General features: G+C 36.5%; 1 protein-coding gene across 1 annotated transcript in view; it reads right to left on the minus strand.

Moving 5' to 3' along the window:
• The window catches only part of sdk (sidekick cell adhesion molecule), a 496,543-nt gene that overhangs the window by 388,829 nt on the left and 85,247 nt on the right, over nt 1-22,467 (minus strand). The window contains exons 5-6 of the mRNA XM_090407513.1: nt 15,630-15,738; nt 7,478-7,683 (exon numbers count right to left, since the gene is read on the minus strand). Of these exons, the coding sequence (XP_090263639.1) occupies nt 7,478-7,683; nt 15,630-15,738 (315 nt within the window). The remainder of the gene's footprint in view (nt 1-7,477; nt 7,684-15,629; nt 15,739-22,467) is intronic.

Below are 22,467 nucleotides of genomic sequence, written 5' to 3' on the forward strand. Positions count from 1 at the left end.
CTCCTTCCCAATAACATCACTTACAGCTGATCGAAGCACCTGCAGCAAGGAAAATATTTCTTAAACTCACTTGTAGCAAAGATAGCATCCTATGATAGTGCCACATTGAAAGTCACCAAGTTCCTCAGTACGGCCCATTTCACTATTCATGTTTGTCTGTGAAGATTATATACTTTCTTAAAACCTACATGAGCCAAAAATGTGATGTTTATAGTCATATCCACCATTACAAAGGGGTGTCCAGATATTTTTGATCACAAAGTGCAGTAGGCAAATTTTTTTTTTTTTTTAAGAACTGGATTTTGAAAATGACAAAAATATTACCACAGAGATTGCAGCTTATTTTGTCCTGATATTTATGAAATGGAAAAAAAAAAAAAAATCAACAAATAAAAAGAAAAAACTATCTCCATGACAAAAAAACCACAACAATCATCACAAGCATGGGGGGGGGGGGGGGGCTATTATCAAAAATTCAGGTCTTTGATGACGGCTTTTTGAATCAAAAGTTTTTATCCAAAGGATTATTATCATATAGTGTGAAATGCGAAAGCTAATATACATATCACTACTATTAAAATTTGGTAGTACAACAAAAAGTAAAGCAGTAAATTGAAAGTTTTCTTTTGTATGATTTTTTTAAGTAGTACTTTCGATATTTTTATTTTTCAGAAAGATATTTTCTTATCTACAGTATTAATTAGCAGAAGTTATGGAGATAAACACCAGTTTAAGAGCAATTTCTTTACTTAAATATAAAATAAAATAATCCTTATCATTTCAATCTTTTTTTTAACAAGATCATCATCAGGAATACATATATATAATAACTGGGACACAAAGATACATAATATATTTTAGTAAGATGCAGCATAACCTCTTAACTGTTCACCCTAGCCGAACCTCTAGTGAAGACAAGAAAAAGCAGAAAAGCAAAATTTAAATTAAAAAATAAATAAAAAATAAAAAATATTTTTAAAATATTATTAAATTAAAATATATAAATTATTATTTAAAAAAAATTCTCTGCACTATTATTTTTAGGTTCTGTACAGGTTTTTGGCATTTGGATTTTTTTGAAATTCATCCAGTTCTTCTATTCCTAGATGCTATATGAGTTGCAGACTGGCCTTTCAGACTCTTCAAATTGTTAATTTATCATTCTTGTTGAGATTTGGATGATGATGAATCAGCATATCACAAACATCTTTGAATTTTCTTTCATATCAAGTTTTAGTATAATGAAGGACTAGGTGCCTTCTTAAGTCAATCCTATGGCACATTTGAAGTGCATGATTAGAGAAGTCTGATTTTCCACAACGAAGAAATTTAATGTGTCATTTGTGTTCATTTCTTACTGGGAATGTACATCCTGTTTCCCCTATGTATAACAAATTACAGCTGCACTGCATTTTGTATACCTCTGAGTGGAGAAGAGAATCGAGTAGGACTTGAACACACACACACGCTCACACAAAAAAAATAATAAAATAAAAATAGTGTCCTAACAATCTGCTTGTTGAACAGCCTCTGAAAAATGAGTATCAAATTATAAGCAAAACATTTATAAATAATGGCTACAACAGAAAATCAATTAACATTCATTCACAAGAATGCTACCAAAATAAAAAAAGATAATGTGATAACCATTCCTTTATCATCATCATGCTTGTCAAGGATTGAGGCCTAGAGTGGTCTGTTCTTAGAAGTCATCGTTTAAGAGGACATCCTGATTTTCTTTTTCCTAATGGTTTGTAATTTAAGACTTGTTTTGGTAATCTTTCTGTTTAACCACTCCTTACCATTAATGATTATGTGTTAATCTTGATGATTCTGCTAGCTGATTTTCTGTTGTAGCCATTATTTCTAAATGTTTTGCTTATAGTTTGATACTCATTTTTCAGAGCCTGTTCATCAGAGCAAAATTGTTAGAGCTCTATTTTTTAAGGTACTGATGACCCCTAATGTTTGCAATGGATGGTGGTATGAGTCTTTATATATGTATTGCTCTGTGTGTGTGTGTTGCAGGTTTAGGGTAAACCATGTAAGAAAGACAGCCTCACAAAAGGCGTGCAAATGATTACAATTACAATGGTAAATTGGATGCATTTATGGTGTTTGTTCAGGTGGCTTAGAAATGTTATTCCAGTTTGGCAAACATTGGCCAAATAGCAAATATATCATCAACATGTCTCAGCCAAACTTTGGATTTTAGACTCTGAATCTAGAGTTCATTGCTCAAAGTCATCTAAGCCCATGGCTGTGCCTTCTTTTTCTCCTGTCAAGTGTCATCTCCATTCAGAAAGTTGATTGCTGTGGATTTCTACCCGAGATCCATAATGTGAGACAGAACGATAAGATGGTGATGCTCTAATCTCTTCCATCTCACAATTAGACATGATTCAAACCCAGGTCTTTCCAACCAAAGTGGTTCATCTATAACAACTGAGCTACGAAGGCTCCTCTTCTTTTTGTAGATAGAAATTATTTTTACACAAAAGTGAAGAGCGAAATACGTTCTTCACTTTTGGGTAAAAATAGGTTGGTTGGAAAAGAGGACTATGATATCGAGCAGAATTTCTTTAGGAGATTTGTAAAAAGGGCAGTTACATCAAAACTGACTAATAAATCTTCATTAATAAGTTTGACTTTCTTAATTTGGTGTAAAAAGTTGTTACTCTTTATATAGGAGGGATGATGACCTGTCAACTCCTTGAGTGGCTACACTAAATTATAATTAGGGCTGTCAATTCCTTTAATTATCGATTGTAATAGTACATTATGTTTGTGTATCTTTGAAAGATCATAAATTCTAGAATTCTGGAAGACCAATGTTACCACATTATGCCTATATTATGGGCATAATGTGGTAACATTGGTCTTCCAGAATTCTATGTGGTAACAGGTGTAACATTTTCACTTAATAATTAAACACAACTTTTTTTTTTCATTTATTCCTCCCCCAATTAAATTTTGCTCTTCCTCTTTTTCTATTAATCTTCCACTCTAGTCTGACCTCTCATCAGAGGTCAGACTACAGTGGAAGGTTAACAGAGCAGTTATTATTCTACAGCATACTAACGTGTACTGTGATGTAGCATGTGTCCCAATGTGTGTGTGTGTGTGTGTGTGTGTATACACACAGGCATTGACAAATTAAGCAAAACCTTACATGCAAAAATTTTCTCACCCAAAATAACCAAGTTTTTTAATGACATCCCAATAAGTCGACAGAAGTTCAACAAAATGATTAATATCATTGTACCATGGTTGGAGAGATTTTTTTTTTTATTAAAATCATCATCATCATCATCATCAAATTCCTGCCATGTACCCTCAAGGGGTGTACAGGATATGACAGTACTACATGAAAAATTACATCATTACTAACTTCCTATCTACAATTTTCCTCCAAATCAGTCTGTTACTTGTCAAGACTCCAACATTATCAGATCTTATATTTCTATCGTCTAAGGAGCTTTGTACCGTATCAATCCACCTATATCTTGGTCTTCCTCTGGGTCGTTTTCCTGCCAACCTGGCAGAGAACACTCGTTTTGCTAATCTTTCCTCTCCCATTCTATTTAAGTGATCATACCATCTGAGATTAGCTCTGCTAACACATTCCTGGATGCTGACAATGTCAAGTTCTTTCCTAATATCCTCATTTTTAATATGATATTGCCATTGATGCCATCTGTTCACGCCTCGAATCTTTCTAAGAACTCTCATATCTGCGGTCTCTAGTCTTTGGTCAAGTGTTTTACTTCTGACCCAGCTCTCAGATCCATAAGTTAAAACTGGTTTGAACATTGTCTTGTATAATTTAGTTAATTTATGTCTTGTATAATTTAGACAGTGTTAATTTAGTTAATTAACACTGTCTTGTATAATACAGCTAATTTAGTGTTCCGACTAATTTCTCTCTTATTCCATATGAATTTATTCAATTGACTTCCCACCATACCAGCTTTGCTGATTCTGTTGTCTATTTCTATATTTAATTTACCATCTTCAGTAAAAATTGTGCCTAAGTAGCTGAAATGTTTTAACTTGTTCCACAGATTCTCCATTCACAACACAGTTGAAATTTTCAATGATTCTGCCTATTTTCATTGTCTTTGTCTTTTTATTGCTGACCTTCATACCATATCTATTACAACAGCAATTGAATTTAGTCAGAGAATCTTGCAGACTTGTAGCGGATTTATTTAGAAGTATAACATCATCCGCATAAAGCAAAGAGCTGACATTAACATCTCCAATTTTGATATCATGTTTAATACCACTTTCCTTCATAATGTGATCCATATAGATAATGAATAACAGAGGGGATAACGTACATCCTTGTCTCACACCAGATTTAACATTAAACCATCTACCTGTACTTCCTTCAATTCTAACTGCTGACTTACAACTCAAATAAAGACTAAGTATTGCTTGATATAATGCCCCATTGACACCATATAACTGCAGCATATTGAATAGCTTCTCTCTTGGCACCTTGTCATATGCCTTTTCCAAATTGACAAAAGTTAAATACAGATCTTTGTTATATTCCCATGCTTTCTCGACTATTTGTCGTAAAGTGAAGATCTGATCCTGACAGCCTCTATTTGGCCTGAATCCAGCTTGTTCTTCACCAAGCTTTTCTTCCACAATTCTTCTCAACCGTTTCTCAAGTATACTTGCATAGATCGTGCCAGGAACACTCAGTAGGGAAATACCTCTGTAATTCTCACATTCAGTTTTATTTCCTTTTTTATATATGGGTACTATGAGAGCTCTACTCCAATCATCGGGAATTCGTCCCTCTGTCCAGGCTTTCTGAACTATGCAGTGCAGCCACTGTAAGACTTTTATACCACCATACTTCAGCATTTCTGGTCCAATATCATCTACTCCTGCTGCCTTTCCAAATTTCAAGCCTTTGATGGCTTTTTCTACTTCAAATATGGATATGTATTCCTGACTGCATGCCTGGTCAGTGTTTTTTTATCACTGTGCTGTCATCACTGCTTGTTTCATTTAGCAGTTTTTCAAAGTAATTACTCCATACTTCAAGGATATCTTTTTCTACCGTTTTCATGTCACCTTTATCATCTCTAACTCCTTTTACAGCACTCTTTCCTCCATTCCTAAGCTTCTTCAACAACCTCCAGAATATTTTGCCACCTTCTTGATATTTATTTTCTATATTCTTGCCAAAGTCCTCCCATGACTTTTGTTTAGCTAGTTTTACACACTGTTTAGCTTTCTTACATTTGTCTCTGTATTCTGTAAGAGTAAAAGCTGACTTATTTGCCAGGAACTTTTGATATGCTTTCTTCTTTTCCTTCACTGCCTCTTTAACTTCCTGTGTCCACCAGGGAGTTCTGATTTTTTTATCCTTGCACACAACCTCACCACATGCCTCTCTGGCAGAATCAATCAATGTTTTCTTCAGAGTTTGCCACTGAATCTCCAAGGTTTGATTCCTGTTCTCAAACTCTTTCATTTTCTTTTCAATAATCTTTCTGTATTTTAGTCTACAGTTCACATCTGAGAGCTGATCAACTTTTATTCGCCTTAAAACTTTCTTACATGTTATTCTTTTCAATATGAAATTCAATTTTATCCTGCTCAAGACTAAATAGTGATCACTTCCAATTTCACATCCTCTGTACACTCTGGTGTCCTGCACCAGGGAGAAAACATCACTATCAACAATAACATAGTCAATGAGACTTTTCTTATTCCTAGCCTCTTCTCTCCATGTGAATTTGTGCACATTTTTATGTTGGAACATGGTGTTAGTAATAATCAGTCCATGTCCTAAGCAGAAATCCAACAGATATTTGCCATTATTATTAGCTTTGCTCTTTTCTCCAAATTTTCCCAAAATATTTTTGTATGTCTCACAATCATTTCCTACTCTGCTATTTAGATCCCCAACAAGGACCAACTTTTCATTTTTCATTGTGTCAGCTTTTTCTAAAGCGTCAAAAAATTCCTCCACTTCTACCTTAGTAGAACCTTCTGTGGGATCATAGGCACAAATAAGTCTCATTGTCCAGTTCCCCATTCTCATATTTGCCCACATTACTCTACTTGAGACTGACTGCCATTCAAGAAGATTAGCCTCGTATTTTGTGTTGAATACTATGGCTACTCCTTCTTTTCCTTGATTGTCATTGCCTGAATATAACATTTTGTATTTATTGCTCAGAAGGGTGCTTAAGGGTCAAAGCTGTATAACTGAGAGGAGACCTCCACATAGCCTTTCAAGGAATGTGGAGAACTGACCAGGGCTTCTGACCTAATGTTCAATCCTCACCTTCTCGTGGTGCACCCTGTTAGGTATCTAGTTTGATACTGAACCAACGAGGATGGGCTGGCAATTTGGGATTTAGCCGACCAAATTGTATTCTTATTGGTTAAACCAAAATAAAAAATGATGGTTATTAAAATCAAAATATTAAAAAAATATTCTATTTTGTTCCGTCTACAACTACTTGCCAGGTAGCCAAATCTACTTGCAATGGGCGAGTGTGCAAGTGTATTTGTTGAGCCCTGTTGATGATGATAACCTTGATATAAAGGTCAAATGTCAAGGGTTATTTTATCTTAGCTTTAAGTAAAGTAACTGCTGTAAAATGGGAGTGTCTCCATAATTTTTATGAAATATGCTGACCACTGTAACTATGAAAGAATGAACTGTCGTGACTCATGGAAATTTACCACAAAAACAACAGTATCTATGGTATGCTAAATATATATGTTTCTATGCTGATTAATTGGCTATTCAATTACAGTTTAGAAAGTAAATTGATAGGTAGTACAGAAAGTGATCGAGCACTAATAGTACAAAAGATGATAAAAGATACACAGACATCATTCAGCATTTGTGTAATTTTTTTTTCTCACTCCATCACAACTTTATATCTCTTTAAAAAAAAAAAAATTGTCTTCTCTCCTTACAGTAAATATAGATAAACTGTAGAAAGAGCCTAATAACATCTAGCTTCCGTGGTCTGCATTATCCATTGCAATACCAGTATAATCACACTGGCTACAAAGAAAAAATCAACAATGAATCATGTACATGACATCAACACAATATGCATCATCAGTTAACCTCAATTTTATTCAATTATGTATGAAAATTATTCTGCTCCTATATCTTTGAAAAATTATAAATATCTTTATACTTGATGAAGTACTCCATAGTATGTAAGATACTAGCAGAATAATTTTTTGTTGTTGTAGCTTGTAATTTTAATGTGCCTCTACTGAAATTATTGCAATAGAGCCAAATTAAATGTATGTTAGGTTTGTCCATTTGTCTCACTAACATCTGGGCCAATTAATATAGAAGCAACCAGAAAATGTCACGGCAAAATTTGTGATAAACTGCAGTTCGATCTTAAACAAATCAGATGCATTTGGAATTTACAAAATGTTTAGCCCAATTATGATTAGCTTTTCTGTTACATACCATTTACTGTAACAGTAGCAGATGCTTTACTTGCAAGAATATTTGTACCACGCAGATTCACTTCACACTCGTAAACTCCTTCATGAGATGGACCGACATTAACTAAAGTAAGGCTGCGATTCCATGGTGCTAGAAAATGAGACAATCCTGTCGAAGGCAAGTCATGGCCATCTTTTTTCCACAGTATCTGCAGCTCGTCTAATGGTCTATGAAAATAATGAAATTGAAGAATAAGATCACAGCACACGCACACACAACATGACATGCTAAAAATTGTACAACAGGTAAGTAATGATAAAAAATATATTAAAAAATTTAATTTAAGAGTAATTTCAACTCAGAACTCAAAAGTTAACAGAAGCAACGCATCTAAACTCTACTTCATGAGACCAGTGCAACTAGGAAAAAATTTAAGTTCATTCTTTTCATTGTTTCATGTTTAAAATATTCTTGTTTTATTAGCAGAAAAGAGGTGTTGGTTATTATTTATTATATATTGCATATCATCACTGATTACTATAAATTTTGAATGACAGTTAATACGGTGATAAGCACTTTCCCAAAATGCAGATACTGTGAAACACTATTCCCAAACTGTGATGTAAATGCATTACTTTAATGGTATTATTGTATGACACCATGTAAAGATAAACTATGCAATTCATTGAGTTGCTGATATCTAGCTGCACTCAAAAAACCATCTTTGAAGTTCCAAAAGCTTTTCACAAAGTACTAGAATAAAGTAACTAAAGAAATAATTCAAATTGTAATTTGATACAATAGACAGCATATAGCCTAATTGGCGATCGCTAATATGGATTCTGCAGCTGTCATTTCTCAATGCATAGCTCAGAGCCATCCTTAACCACTTTTGGACATAAGCCAAAGAAAGGTTTAAGAAAAACTCATACAGTAACTCTGGACATTTCCAGACCATGTGGCTATGTCTGGCAGAGAAGTTTACTTACCAAGCTACCACCTTATGGTCTACCTTCCACCCTTTGTGACTGAATTGCTAGCTTCTTCTCTAGTCATTCATTTTATACCGTGGTAGGCGATTTTCTCTCTTCAGATTTCTTTGGATGCTAGAATACACACAGCTATTTATTTTCAAAAGACCCATGTTATTCTGTGTATATAGATTTGGTAAATGAAGAAGTAAAAAACTTTGTTACTAGCAATACTGTGGATAGGATTTGTGGTTATAAGGCCCTTATTGAATACATATGGTATAGACTATAAAAAACTTGGTATCCTCTTCCATTCAGGGCACTACTTCTCATCTGTACAACTCCAAACATTATAAAACCTAAACTCGGCCAACCTTAGAATACTGTATTTCAGGTGCTGCAACAAAAACCGCTCTAAAAATGCTAAGAGTAACCTGCTTAGTATAAATGGCCCTCTTTCAGACTCACTCTAATCACTTTATCATAATGTTCAGTTTTTGCATTACACCTTTTCTATAGATATTTTCGTGTGTGTTGTTCTAACGAATTGGCTATCATCATCATTCATCCACTTTCTTCAAAGCATGAAAAATAAAAGCAACTGGTAATTAACATTCTCTCTCTCTCTCACATACACACACTGTTCAGTTTCAAGCTTAATAAAATAACTTTGCATTCTCTTTCATTCCAACAACCTCTTTCCTGTAAAACAGACCTTCCTCACATAGCCTTTCTCCAGGAACCACATCTCCCAGCTATTGAAGAAACATATCATTAGATAATGATAATGACATCCATTTTCTAATGATATCATTAGAAAATGGATGTGCAGAACCAGGGAAGCTAGAACTACCAAGGACGGGGGAAGAGTGGATATGCAGACATCAGTGGGACAGTTCAGTGTCAAAATGTATATAATGTACCTGAGCCAGCACTAAGGACAAAAAATGGGAATGGGACAAAGGGATCACTGCATTTCATGTATACCAATGCCAGGAGTATTAGGAACAAGAAGGAAGAATTTTTGACGTTGATTGGCTCTTCCTGGCCACAGGTTATTGGCATTAGTGAAACATGGCTGACGAAAGATGATATAGTTAGTGGGATAGAATGTGTAGGTTATAGTGTGTTTAGGAGGGACAAAGAGAATAAAATGGGAGGAGGGGTGTTATTGATGATAGCTGATGAACTGCAGCCAGGGAGAATTGAAGTTGTATCGCAGGATAGTGAAAAGAGCTCATTTGAGGCTATTTAGTGTGAGATTGAGACTGGTAGAATAAAATATACAGTTGGGTGCTGTTATAGACCAGGTGATGGAATAGATGATGGAGATAGTATGCATAAACAAATTGATGAAATGAGTGGAAGGAGAGTAATTATTATGGGGGATTTCAACCATGGTAACATTGATTGGAAGGAGGACAGGACACATGTGAGGAAGGAAATGGATTTTATTCAATTATTAAGGGATAACAATCTGAGACAGCATGTAATTGAAAATACTAGGGGTGTGAGAGTGCTTCACCTGGTAATAGCATCTCAGATTTTGATTGTAATGAATATGACCATGTTGCCACCTATTGGTGAGAGTGATCATAAGGTCTTGACCTGGGAGGTGGCTAAAGGTGTGGAATTTTCGATTAAGACAGGGTATATGTGGAATTACCTTGCTGGCAAGTATGACAAGCTTAGGAGATTGCTTAGATCAGTGCCATGGAATGTACAACTGCAAGGGCTGGATGTCAATAGAGCATGGGAAGTGGTCAATAAGCATTTACAGCAGGTTATGGCTGATTGTATAACTAGGGTCCGAATAGTAAAATAAGTAGGGGTTAAATGGATGAATAACACCATTAAGCTTGAGCTGCAAAAAAAGAAACAACTGTGGAGGGAATTCAAAGAAAGGGGTGACCTGCAGGCACACGAACGGTATAAAGCACAGCCACAAGGGTAACGAGTGTGGTAAAGAAAGCAAAAGTGGATTATGAAAGGAAACTAGCTATGCAAGCAAAAGAGAATCCCAAACAGTTCTTTCAATATGCTGCAAGCAAGAAAAAAACTATACATGGCAAAATGATTTTAAGGAATGACGATGGTAAGGAGGTCACTGAACCAGTCAATATAATGGAGTTACTGAGTGCGCACTTTGCAAAAGTATATCATCCAGGTGGAGACATTGAAAAAATGAAGGAGCCATTAGTTTATATGGGAATTTGTTGAATGAATTGGAGGTGAATAGTCTATTACAGAACCTTAATACGAATACATCTGTGGGATTGGATGGTATACCGGCACGGGTCTTGCGTGAAGCGGCTAAGGAATTATCAGTGCCCTTGACCATGTTGTTTAATCTGAGTCTCACGTCTGGTTTAGTCCCGAAGGCGTGGAAAGAGGGGAAAATAGTTTCACTGCATAAAGGAGGATCCAAGACTATGCTTGCAAATTACCGACAGATCAGCATATCAGGAGTTGTTGTCAAGGTCTTGGAGAAAGTAGTCAAGAGAAAATTACAGGAATGGATTGATGAAAATGAGATACTGTACAGGGAACAGCATGGCTTTGTAAAGGGTAGATCATGCCTGAGTAACTTGCTCAAGTTTTATAACAAGGTGACGGCTGAACTTGATAAGGGAAATGGGTTTACAGTGATACTGTTGGACCTGGCAAAGGCGTTTGACAGGATACTAGATGGAATTCTAATCCGTAAACTACAACATATGGGAATGGATATAGGGTTGGTGAGATGGATAGGTGGATGGTTGATGGAGAGATATCAAAGAGTGGTTTATTCAGGAGTGGAGTCCAAAAGACGGCCTGTGACTAGTGGGGTGCCGCAGGGTTCTGGTCTTGGACCACTGCTGTTTAATCTGTTCATTAACGATATAGGGAAGGATCTAAGCGGAACAGTTCATTTGTTCACTGATGATGCAAAGTTGGGGAGGGCGATAGTGAATGCAGAAGATGTCAAAGTCTTGCAGGATGACTTAGATAGATTGGAGTTCTGGGCTAAGGAGAATGGATGTCAATTTAATGTGACAAAATGTAAGGTTATGCATTTTGGGGTGAAAAGAGCAGCAGCAGCAGTATACCACATGGGTGGAACTGTACTCCAAGAGATTGATGAGGCCAGGGACTTGGGAGTGTTGGTGGATAGGGAGATGAAATTTAGGGGGCACATTGCGAAAGTAGCTAAATCAGCTCATCAACTAACTTGCTTGTCTCTGCTCGTTAAGGTATTTTTCAACAATCAAGATGAGGCCTTGATAAGACCTCATCTTGACTACTGTGCCCAGATTTGGTCACCTCAGTTCCTTCTTGATGGGGAGGAGGTGGAGAGGATCCAGAGGCGAGTGACTAAGATGATAGCAGGTCTATGGAATGAACCATATGAGAACAGGTTGAAGATTTGTGGGTTGCAGAAACTGATTGATAGGTGGAAAAGGGGAGATATGATTGAGACATTCAAATTGCTAAAAAGGATTCTATAAGATTAATTCAGAGGATATTTTTGAGATCAGGACTGGTGGTGGGAGAACTAGGGGACACCTATGGAAGCTGGGCAAGAGTGTGGTTAGCAGTGGTGTTAGAGCTGGGTTCTTTACTTTTAGAGTGGTAAATGAGTGGAATAAGCTGCCAGAGTCTGTTGTGGGTGCTATGACAGTGAGCGAGTTCAAGGTAAGGTATGATGGATACTGTGAGAATGTTGTATAGTTGTGTGGACATGATGTTTGGGGCCTCCCTCGATAGTCTAAGGACTCCCTGGAGTAGCCCGAAAATAATAATAATAGTAATTACTTTTCCATTTCCTTACCATTTGTCCTGTATTAGCGAATGATCTACTGTATTATAGAATTTGATATCTCTTGTACAAGGCTGATACACACACAGGTATGATTCGGTTTACAGCGCTTCAATTCACTTTTGTGCCTCTCATAGATCATGACTGGTAGGAGTGATGAATCTGACTCTGTCCAACTTCTTAGACACAAATAGTCTAGACATTATAATAAAACAAACTATGGCCTAAAATTTAAATAATGACAAGAAAAAGCAAATACCATTAATCATGGACTAAGAAGTACAAGTAAACTGACAAGCATGCACTGGTGTCTAGACAACAGGAAGCCAAAAGGTTAAATCTAATTGGTCGGGCTCTCACTCTTGACGGTCATTGCTACTCTCCAGTGGCTTTAAAAAGTGCCTTCCTTTTCCTTCTAGTTTCTCTCAGCTTTTCAAGGTGTTTATGGTCCATCTTTTTATTAATATTTACAAATATCTACCAATCTACCACCATGTCCCCAAAATGTTATCAAGTGTATCTGTGGAGGAGACTAAAAAACAATGTAAATCATTGTATAAAGTAAAAATCTTTTTCTGATGAGTTAAGTGGTGAAGAGGATGATTCAAATGATTCACAAGAGCACAATGCAATCTTTGCATCAATTACATTCTCTGTTATTCTCTGAGACAGAAAAAAAAAAAAGATGTTGTAGATGATGTAAGAGCTCCTTGAGAATCATGGTGAACAGTTTTCAACAGAAGATTTAGAAGAGCCAGCTGAACAGCTGTCCAGAGAAGACACAGAGGAAAGTGAAGCTGACTCAGAAATATCAGTTAGAACACTAACAGTGATGTCAATGCAAGAGGCTACTGCTGTTATTAAGTTATATTGTATAAAATTCAATTTTATCCTGCTCAAAGCTATCACTTGCTATTTCAAATCCTCTGTATACTCGTTTCCTGAACCAGTGAGAAAACATCGCTATCAACTAAAACATAGTCAATAAGACTTTTTTTATTCCTTATATTCTTCTCTACATGTGAATTTTGTGCATTTTTATGTTGGAACATGGTGTTAGTAATAACTAATCCATGTCCTGAACAGAAATTCAGCAGATACTTACCATTATATCAGCTTTGCTATTTTCTCCAAATTTTCCCAAAACATTTCTATAGGTCTGGTAATCATTACCTACTCTGCTGTTTAAATGTCCAACAAGGACAAACTTGTCCTTTTTCACTGTGACAGCTACCTTCTCTAAAGCTTCAAAAAATTCCACCATTTCTTCCTTAGTGGAACCTTCTGTGGAACCATTCAGTCACACTGTCCAGTTCCCCATTTTGATATTTGCCCACATCACTCTACTTGATATTGCTTGCCATTCACGAAGACTATTCTCATATTTAGTGTTGAATATTATAACTACTCCTTTTCTTTGACTGTATTGCCTGAATATAACATTTTATATTTGTTACTTAGAAAGATCACCTGTTTTTGTCTTCATTTCAGTCACAGCTATTACTTTGATCTTGTACTTATCCAATTTGTCTGCTAGTTGCATTTCTTTTCTATTGATGCTCCTTGTATCGATAGCACCAATTTTGAATTCTGCTGATGTTGAGTCAGGATGTGTTCCAGTAGCTGACTTTGCAATGTTTGCCCTAGTTCCCTGATGAAAACAACAGGGGCCTTGTTTAACTGGGCAACGCTCCAGCCAGCATGAAATTCTGTAATGTTGTACCACCACTTTACATTGTATTTTAAGCCAATAAAAATAGGTGTTGGCTAAATCCCAAACTGTTAGCCCATCCTCACTCGTTCAGTATCCAGGTGGATATACCTAACAGGGTGCACCACAGGAAGGTGAGGATGGGACATTCAGTCGGAAACCCTGGTCAGTTCTCTTTTAAAAGGCTACTTGGATGTCTCCTTCCAATTGCTAAGAGCCCAAAAATCTTTTCAAAATAATACTATTATATAATACAAAACATAGTCTACATTTAAGTTGTGAGTCAGCAGTTAGAATGAAGGAGATACAAGAATACAGTTTGATGTAAAATTGGATGAGATAAGGATGCACCTTAATCTTCACTGTTATTTATCACATATATATGGTTCATGTTATAAAGGAAATTGGCATTCAACCAGATATCAAAATTGGATATGCTAATCTTAACTCTCTACTTTATATAGATGATGTTATACTCATAAATAGATACAGTAAACGCCTGCAGGATTACTCACCTGAACTGAATAATGGAAAAAATTTGGCATAAAAATCTGCAAAAGAGAGAAAGAAAAAGAAGAAAAGGGAAAAAAAAAAAAAAAAAAAAAAAAAGGAAAACTGGACAGGACCAAGAAAAACAACTGTGCACTTTTGCAGTTTAGTTCCTGAAATGCAATAAATATGGAAACAAACCATTGCATGGAAAACATATTCCATGTTTTCCAAAGAATGATATATCCATTCTGGGCACCGCATTGTTAATCTAATTTTAACTTATATATCTGAGAGTTGGTTTAGAAATAAAACAAATGATCAAAGACATGAGAATTTTTCAAAAAATTCAGGGCTTGAACAGACGGCATCAATAGCAGAATCATATTAAAATTAAAACACTAGTAACTGGACATTGTTTGTATTCAAAAATGTGCACACAGGGCTGATATAAAGCTGTATGGTCACTTAAAAAGATTGGAAGAAAAAAGATAGCAAAATAGGCATTTGATGCCAAGATGGCAAGAAAAATCCCAGAGAATGACCAAGGCACAGGTGGCCTGATTCAGTCAGAAGTTAGCAAAATAGGCTTAGAAGGCCTATTTTAGATTTAATTTTTGTTAATTTTAGACTAACAATGCGGTGCTCAGTTATTGTCATGTTAGGCATGACAATAACTGAGTGCAAGCAACTAATAGACAATTTGGAGGAAAATTGTCGGTAGGAGATTAATAATAATAACGTAAACATAATCATGTAGCGTTGTTATAGTGGTGGTCTGATTGAGGGTACAATCAGGAAATTGATGATGACATTTTCCCAACTGGCTTTACACATTGCATTGATGATGAGAAACACTGGTATATTTGCATCAGATGTCTTTTGTTTCTTATTTCTATTATGAAATAATGTATCTAATGGTATCTGTACTTAATTACAGTGACTGCACCATATGAAGAAACATAATAGGTAATAGTTTCAACAATCTGAAGACTTTCAAAATCTACTTATAGTAAAATGATTATAAAAACATTTGCTTCAATTCTGATTTCAACAACAAGTGTCCATATTTCATGGATGTACTGTGCAGAAAAGTTTTATTTTAATCACTTAATGAAGGTTATCATGCCTTCAGATTACGTATCACTAAGTTATCTCATTTAACATATGTAATTAAAACAATATAACTTTTAAAATCTTTACCTTGCATTTGCAATACATTCCAGTGAAGCAGGATAGTCACCCTGTTTAAAAATAGAATCTTTAGGTGGAACAACTATTTGAGGTGGAATGATAGAATCTGAAATTTCACCTAGAAAATGAATAAACATATAAAATATTAATGATACAAGATAATGAAATTCAACAAGAAAGAATTTCAGAAAAATTAGCATCACTTGTATCAATATGCAATTAGTTAATTTTTTGTTTCAGACTTGTCAGATGTCAAAACAAGTCACAATTTCCTATGCACTATATTTTGCAAGAGTCCTTTTACCAACATTACTTACCATTAGGATAAAACTGGAAGTGACTTGATGCATTGAATCAGATCAGCACCATTCTGGTGTAAAGCATTAAAGTTAACACCTTTTACAGTTTCTACAACAGACAAGAAGGATAAGAGCATGTCATTCCAGATGACCTTAATAATCTAGTCATAGGACTTGAAAGCATTGTTAAAGGTAGCGAAAGAAAAGAGTGACAGAGTTAGAATGGTGAGTTTGCTACTGCGGTATGACAGAGAGGAGTTTAGAAGGAGGGCCATAATCGCAAATGACATTATGCGCAGGTTATGCAGACGATGTGGTGTGAAATTCGTGGATGTGTGGAATGAGTTTGATAGGCGAAAGGATTTACACAAGATAGATAGCCTGCATTTGAATGGATTTGGTGTGCGAAGACTGGAAAACGTGTTGCTTAATGAAGTGAAAATGGATGTGCAGAACCAGGGAAACTAGAACTACCAAGGGGGGGGGGGTATGCGGACATCAGTGAGACCGTTGAGCGTAGGATTGTATATAATATACCCGAGCCAGTACTAAGGACAAAAAATGGGAATGGGATATTTAGAATAACGCATCAAGATAGGGGTGGGACAAAGGGATCACGGCATTTCGTGTATACTAATGCCAGGAGTATTAGGAACAAGAAGGAAGAATTTTTGACGTTGATTGGCTCTTCCTGGCCACAGGTTATTGGCATTAGTGAAACATGGCTGATGAAAGATGATATAGTTAGTGGGATAGAATGTGTAGGTTATAGTGTGTTTAGGAGGGACAGAGAGAATAAAATGGGGGGAGGGGTGTTATTGATGATAGCTGATGAACTGCAGCCAAGGAGAATTGAAGTTGTATCGCAGGATAGTGAAAAGAGCTCATTTGAGGCTATTTAGTGTGAGATTGAGACTGGTAGAATAAAATATACAGTTGGGTGCTGTTATAGACCAGGTGATGGAATAGATGATGGAGATAGTATGCATACACAAATTGATGAAATGAGTGGAAGGAGAGTAATTATTATGGGGGATTTCAACCATGGTAACATTGATTGGAAGGAGGACAGGACACATGTGAGGAAGGAAATGGATTTTATTCAATTATTAAGGGATAACTATCTGAGACAGCATGTAATTGAAAATACTAGGGGTGTGAGAGTGCTAAACCTGGTAATAGCATCTCAGAAACAAAAATGACCAAAACTGGTGAGATCTTTCTGAGCAATAAATACAAAATGTTATATTCAGGCAATGACAATCAAGGAAAAGAAGGAGTAGCCATAGTATTCAACACAAAATACGAGGCTAATCTTCTTGAATGGCAGTCAGTCTCAAGTAGAGTAATGTGGGCAAATATGAGAATGGGGAACTGGACAATGAGACTTATTTGTGCCTATGGTCCCACAGAAGGTTCTACTAAGGTAGAAGTGGAGGAATTTTTTGAGGCTTTAGAAAAAGCAACTGACACAATGAAAAAGGAAAAGTTGGTCCTTGTTGGGGATCTAAATAGTAGAGTAGGAAATGATTGTGAGACATACAAAAATATTTTGGGAAAATTTGGAGAAAAGAGCAAAGCTAATAATAATGGCAAATATCTGTTGGATTTCTGCTCAGGACATGGGCTGGTTATTACTAACACCATGTTCCAACATAAAAATGTGCACAAATTCACATGGAGAGAAGAGGCTAGGAATAAGAAAAGTCTCATTGACTATGTTATTGTTGATAGTGATGTTTTCTCCCTGGTGCAGGACACAAGAGTGCACAGAGGATTTGAAATTGGAAGTGATCACTATTTAGTCTTGAGCAGGATAAAATTGAATTTCATATTGAAAAGAATAACATGTAAGAAAGTTTTAAAGCGAATAAAAGTTGAGCAGCTCTCAGATGTGAACTGTAGACTAAAATACAGAAATATTATTGAAAAGAAAATGAAAGAGTTTGAGAACAGGAATCAAACCTTGGAGATTCAGTGGCAAACTCTGAAGGAAACATTGATTGATTCTGCCAGAGAGGCATGTGGTGAGGTTGTGTGCAAGGATAAAAAAATCAGAACTCCCTGGTGGACACAGGAAGTTAAAGAGGCAGTGAAGGAAAAGAAGAAAGCATATCAAAAGTTCCTGGCAAATAAGTCAGCTCTTACTCTTACAGAATACAGAGACAAATGTAAGAAAGCTAAACAGTGTGTAAAACTAGCTAAACAAAAGTCATGGGAGGACTTTGGCAAGAATATAGAAAATAAATATCAAGAAGGTGGCAAAATATTCTGGAGGTTGTTGAAGAAGCTTAGGAATGGAGGAAAGAGTGCTGTAAAAGGAATTAGACATGATAAAGGTGAAATGAAAACAGGAGAAAAAGATATCCTTGAAGTATGGAGTAATTACTTTGAAAAACTGCTAAATGAAACAAGCAGTGATGACAGCACAGTGATAAAAAACACTGACCAGGCATGCAGTCAGGAATACATATCCATACTTGAAGTAGAAAAAGCCATCAAAGGCTTGAAATGTGGAAAGGCAGCAGGAGTAGATGATATTCGACCAGAAATGCTGAAGTATGGTGGTATAAGAGTCTTACAGTGGCTGCACTGCATAGTTCAGAAAGCCTGGACAGAGGGACGAATTCCTGATGATTGGAGTAGAGCTCTCATAGTACCCATATATAAAAAGGGAAATAAAACTGAATGTGAGAATTACAGAGGTATTTCCCTACTGAGTGTTCCTGGCAAGATCTATGCAAGTATACTTGAGAAACGGTTGAGAAGAATTGTGGAAGAAAAGCTTGGTGAAGAACAAGCTGGATTCAGGCCAAATAGAGGCTGTCAGGATCAGATCTTCACTTTACGACAAATAGTCGAGAAAGCATGGGAATATAACAAAGATCTGTATTTAAGTTTTGTTGATTTGGAAAAGGCATATGACAAGGTGCCAAGAGAGAAGCTATTCAATACGCTGCAGTTATATGGTGTCAATGGGGCATTATATCAGGCAATACTTAGTCTTTATTTGAGTTGTGAGTCAGCAGTTAGAATTGAAGGAAGTACAGGAAGATGGTTTAATGTTAAATCTGGTGTGAGACAAGGATGTACATTATCCCCTCTGTTATTCATTATCTATATGGATCACATTATGAAGGAATGTGGTATTAAACCTGATATCAAAATTGGAGATGTTAATGTCAGCTCTTTGCTTTATGCGGATGATGTTATACTTCTAAATAAATCCGCTACAAGTCTGCAAGATTCTCTGACTAAATTGAATAGCTGTTGTAATAGATATGGTATGAAGGTCAGCAATAAAAAGACAAAGACAATGAAAATAGGCAGAATCATTGAAAATGTCAACTGTGTTGTGAATGGAGAACCTGTGGAACAAGTAAAACATTTCAGCTACTTAGGCACAATTTTTACTGAAGATGGTAAACTAAATATAGAATTTGACAACAGAATCAGCAAAGCTGGTATGGTGGGAAGTCAATTGAATAAATTCATATGGAATAAGAGAGAAATTAGTCGGAACACTAAATTAGCTGTATACAAGACAGTGTTCAAACCAGTTTTAACATATGGATCTAAGAGCTGGGTCAGAAGTAAAACACTTGACCAAAGACTAGAGACCACAGATATGAGAGCCCTGAGAAAGATTATAGGCGTGAACAGATGGCATCAATGGCAATATCATATTAAAAACGAGGATATTAGGAAAGAACTTGACATTGTCAGCATCCAGGAATGCGTTAGCAGAGCTAATCTCAGGTGGTATGGTCACTTAAACAGAATGGGCGAAGAAAGATTAGCAAAACAAGTGTTCTCTGCCAGGTTGGCAGCAAAACGACCCAGAGGAAGACCAAAATATAGGTGGATTGATATGGTACAAAGTGCCTTAGACGATAGAAATATAAGATCTGATAATGTTGGAGTCTTGACAAGTATCAGACTGATTTGGAGGAAAATTGTAGATAGGAAATTAATAATGATGTAATTTTTTTCATGTAGTACTATCATATCCTATACACCCCTTGAGGGTACATGGCAGGAATTTGATGATGATGATGATGAATATGACCATGTTGCCACCTATTGGTGAGAGTGATCATAAGGTCTTGACCTTATGATCACTCTCTAAGGTGTGGAATTTTCGATTAAGACAGGGTATATGTGGAATTACCGTGCTGGCAAGTATGACAAGCTTAGGAGATTGCTTAGATCAGTGCCATGGAATGTACAACTGCAAGGGCTGGATGTCAATAGAGCATGGGAAGTGGTCAATGAGCATTTACAGCAGGTTATGGCTGATTGTATAACTAGGGTACGAATAGTAAAATAAGTAGGGGTTAAATGGATGAATAACACCATTAAGCTTGAGCTGCAAAAAAAGAAACAACTGTGGAGGGAATTCAAAGAAAGGGGTGACCTGCAGGCACACGAACGGTATAAAGCACAGCCACAAGGGTAACGAGTGTGGTAAGGAAAGCAAAAGTGGATTATGAAAGGAAACTAGCTATGCAAGCAAAAGAGAATCCCAAACAGTTCTTTCAATATGCTGCAAGCAAGAAAAAAACTATACATGGCAAAATGATTTTAAGGAATGACAATGGTAAGGAGGTCACTGAAACAGTCAATATAATGGAGTTACTGAGCGCGCACTTTGCAAAAGTATATCATCCAGGTGGAGACATTGAAAAAATGAAGGAGCCATTAGTTTATACGGGAATTGTGATGAATGGAGGTGAATAGTCTATTACAGAACCTTAATGTGAATACATCTGTGGGATTGGATGGTATACCGGCACAGGTCTAGCATGAAGCGGCTAAGGAATTATCAGTGCCCTTGACCATGTTGTTTAGTCTGAGTCTCGGGTCTGGTTTAGTCCCGAAGGTGTGGAAAGAGGGAAAAATAGTTTCACTGCATTAAGGAGGATCCAAGACTACGGTCGCATATCAGGAGTCGTTGTCAAAGTCTTGGAGAAAGTAGTCAAGAGAAAAATACAGGAATGGATTGATGAAAATGAGATACTGTAAGGGGGGGATAGCATGGCTTTGTGAAGGGTAGATCATACCTCAGTAACATGCTCAAGTTTTATAACACAGTGACGGCTGAACTGGATAAGGGTAATGGGTTTACAGTGATTCTGCTGGGCCTGGCAAAGGCGTTTGACAGGATACCACATGGAATTCTAATCCGTAAACTACAACATATGGGAATGGATATAGGGTTGGTGAGATGGATAGGTGGGTAGTTGATGGAGAGATATCAAAGAGTAGTTTATTCAGGAGTAGAGTCCAAAAGACGGCCTGTGACTAGTGGGGTGCCACAGGGTTCTGTTCTTGGACCACTGCTGTTTAATCTGTTCATTAACGATATAGGGAAGGATCTAAGAGGAACAGTTCATTTGTTCGCTGATGATGCAAAGTTGTGGAGGGCGATAGTGAATGCAGATGTCAAAGTCTTGCAGGATGACTTAGATAGATTGGAGTTCTGGGCTAAGGAGAATGGATGTCAATTTAATGTGACAAAATGTAAGGTTATGCATTTTGGGGTGAAAAGATTAGCAGCAGTATACCACATTGGTGGAACTGTACTCCAAGAGAATGATGAGGCCAGGGACTTGGGAGTGTTGGTGGATGATGATGATAGGGAGATGAAGTTTAGGGGGCACATTGCAAAAGTAGTTAAATCAGCTCATCATCTCACTTGGTTGTTGAAAAATACCTTAACGAGCAGAGACAAGCAAGTTATTGTACCTCTGTACCGAGCGATGATAAGACCTCATCTCGACTACTGTGCCCAGATTTGGTCACCGGTTCCTTCTTGATGGGGAGGAGGTGGAGAGGTTCCAGAGGCGAGTGACTAAGATGACAGCGGGTCTATGGAATGAACCATATGAGAACAGGTTGAAGATTTGTGGGTTGCAGAAATTAGTTGATAGGTGGAAAAGGGGAGATATGATTGAGACATTCAAATTGCTAAAGGGTTTCTATAGGATTAATTCAGAGGATATTTTTGAGATCAGGACTGGTGGTGGGAGAACTAGGGGACACCTATGGAAGCTGGGCAAGAGTGTGGTTAGCAGAGGTGTTAGAGCTGGGTTCTTTACTTTTAGAGTGGTAAATGAGTGGAATAAGCTGCCAGAGTCTGTTGTGGGTGCTATGACGGTGAGTGAGTGAGTTCAAGGCAAGGTATGACAGATACTGTGAGAATGTCGTATAGTTGTGTGGATATGATGTTTAGGGCCTCCCTCGATGAGTCTAAGTGTTCCCTGGAGTCGCCCGTAATAATAATAATAATAACAGCAAGGCCTTAATGATATGGGACTCAACTAGGCCCATCTTATTAAGGCTTCTTCATTATGACAATTATAGAATATTATTAGTTTAATTTATAATTTGTCTTATGTTATTTATAAACATTATTAATGTAAAACAATTACAAAATAATTCTTTATAAAAATTCAAAATTATTAACTTGTAGAGTTCAGTTTTCTACTGAAGAAAACAATCTCATTTAAATATATTATAATTTTACCTCGATTTACAAATGATTC

The sequence above is a fragment of the Typopeltis vanoorti genome, chromosome 17 (genome assembly GCF_054136105.1).
Source record: "Typopeltis vanoorti isolate ZY-2024b chromosome 17, IOZ_Tvanoo_1.0, whole genome shotgun sequence".
Classification (NCBI taxonomy): Eukaryota; Metazoa; Arthropoda; class Arachnida; order Uropygi; family Thelyphonidae; genus Typopeltis; species Typopeltis vanoorti.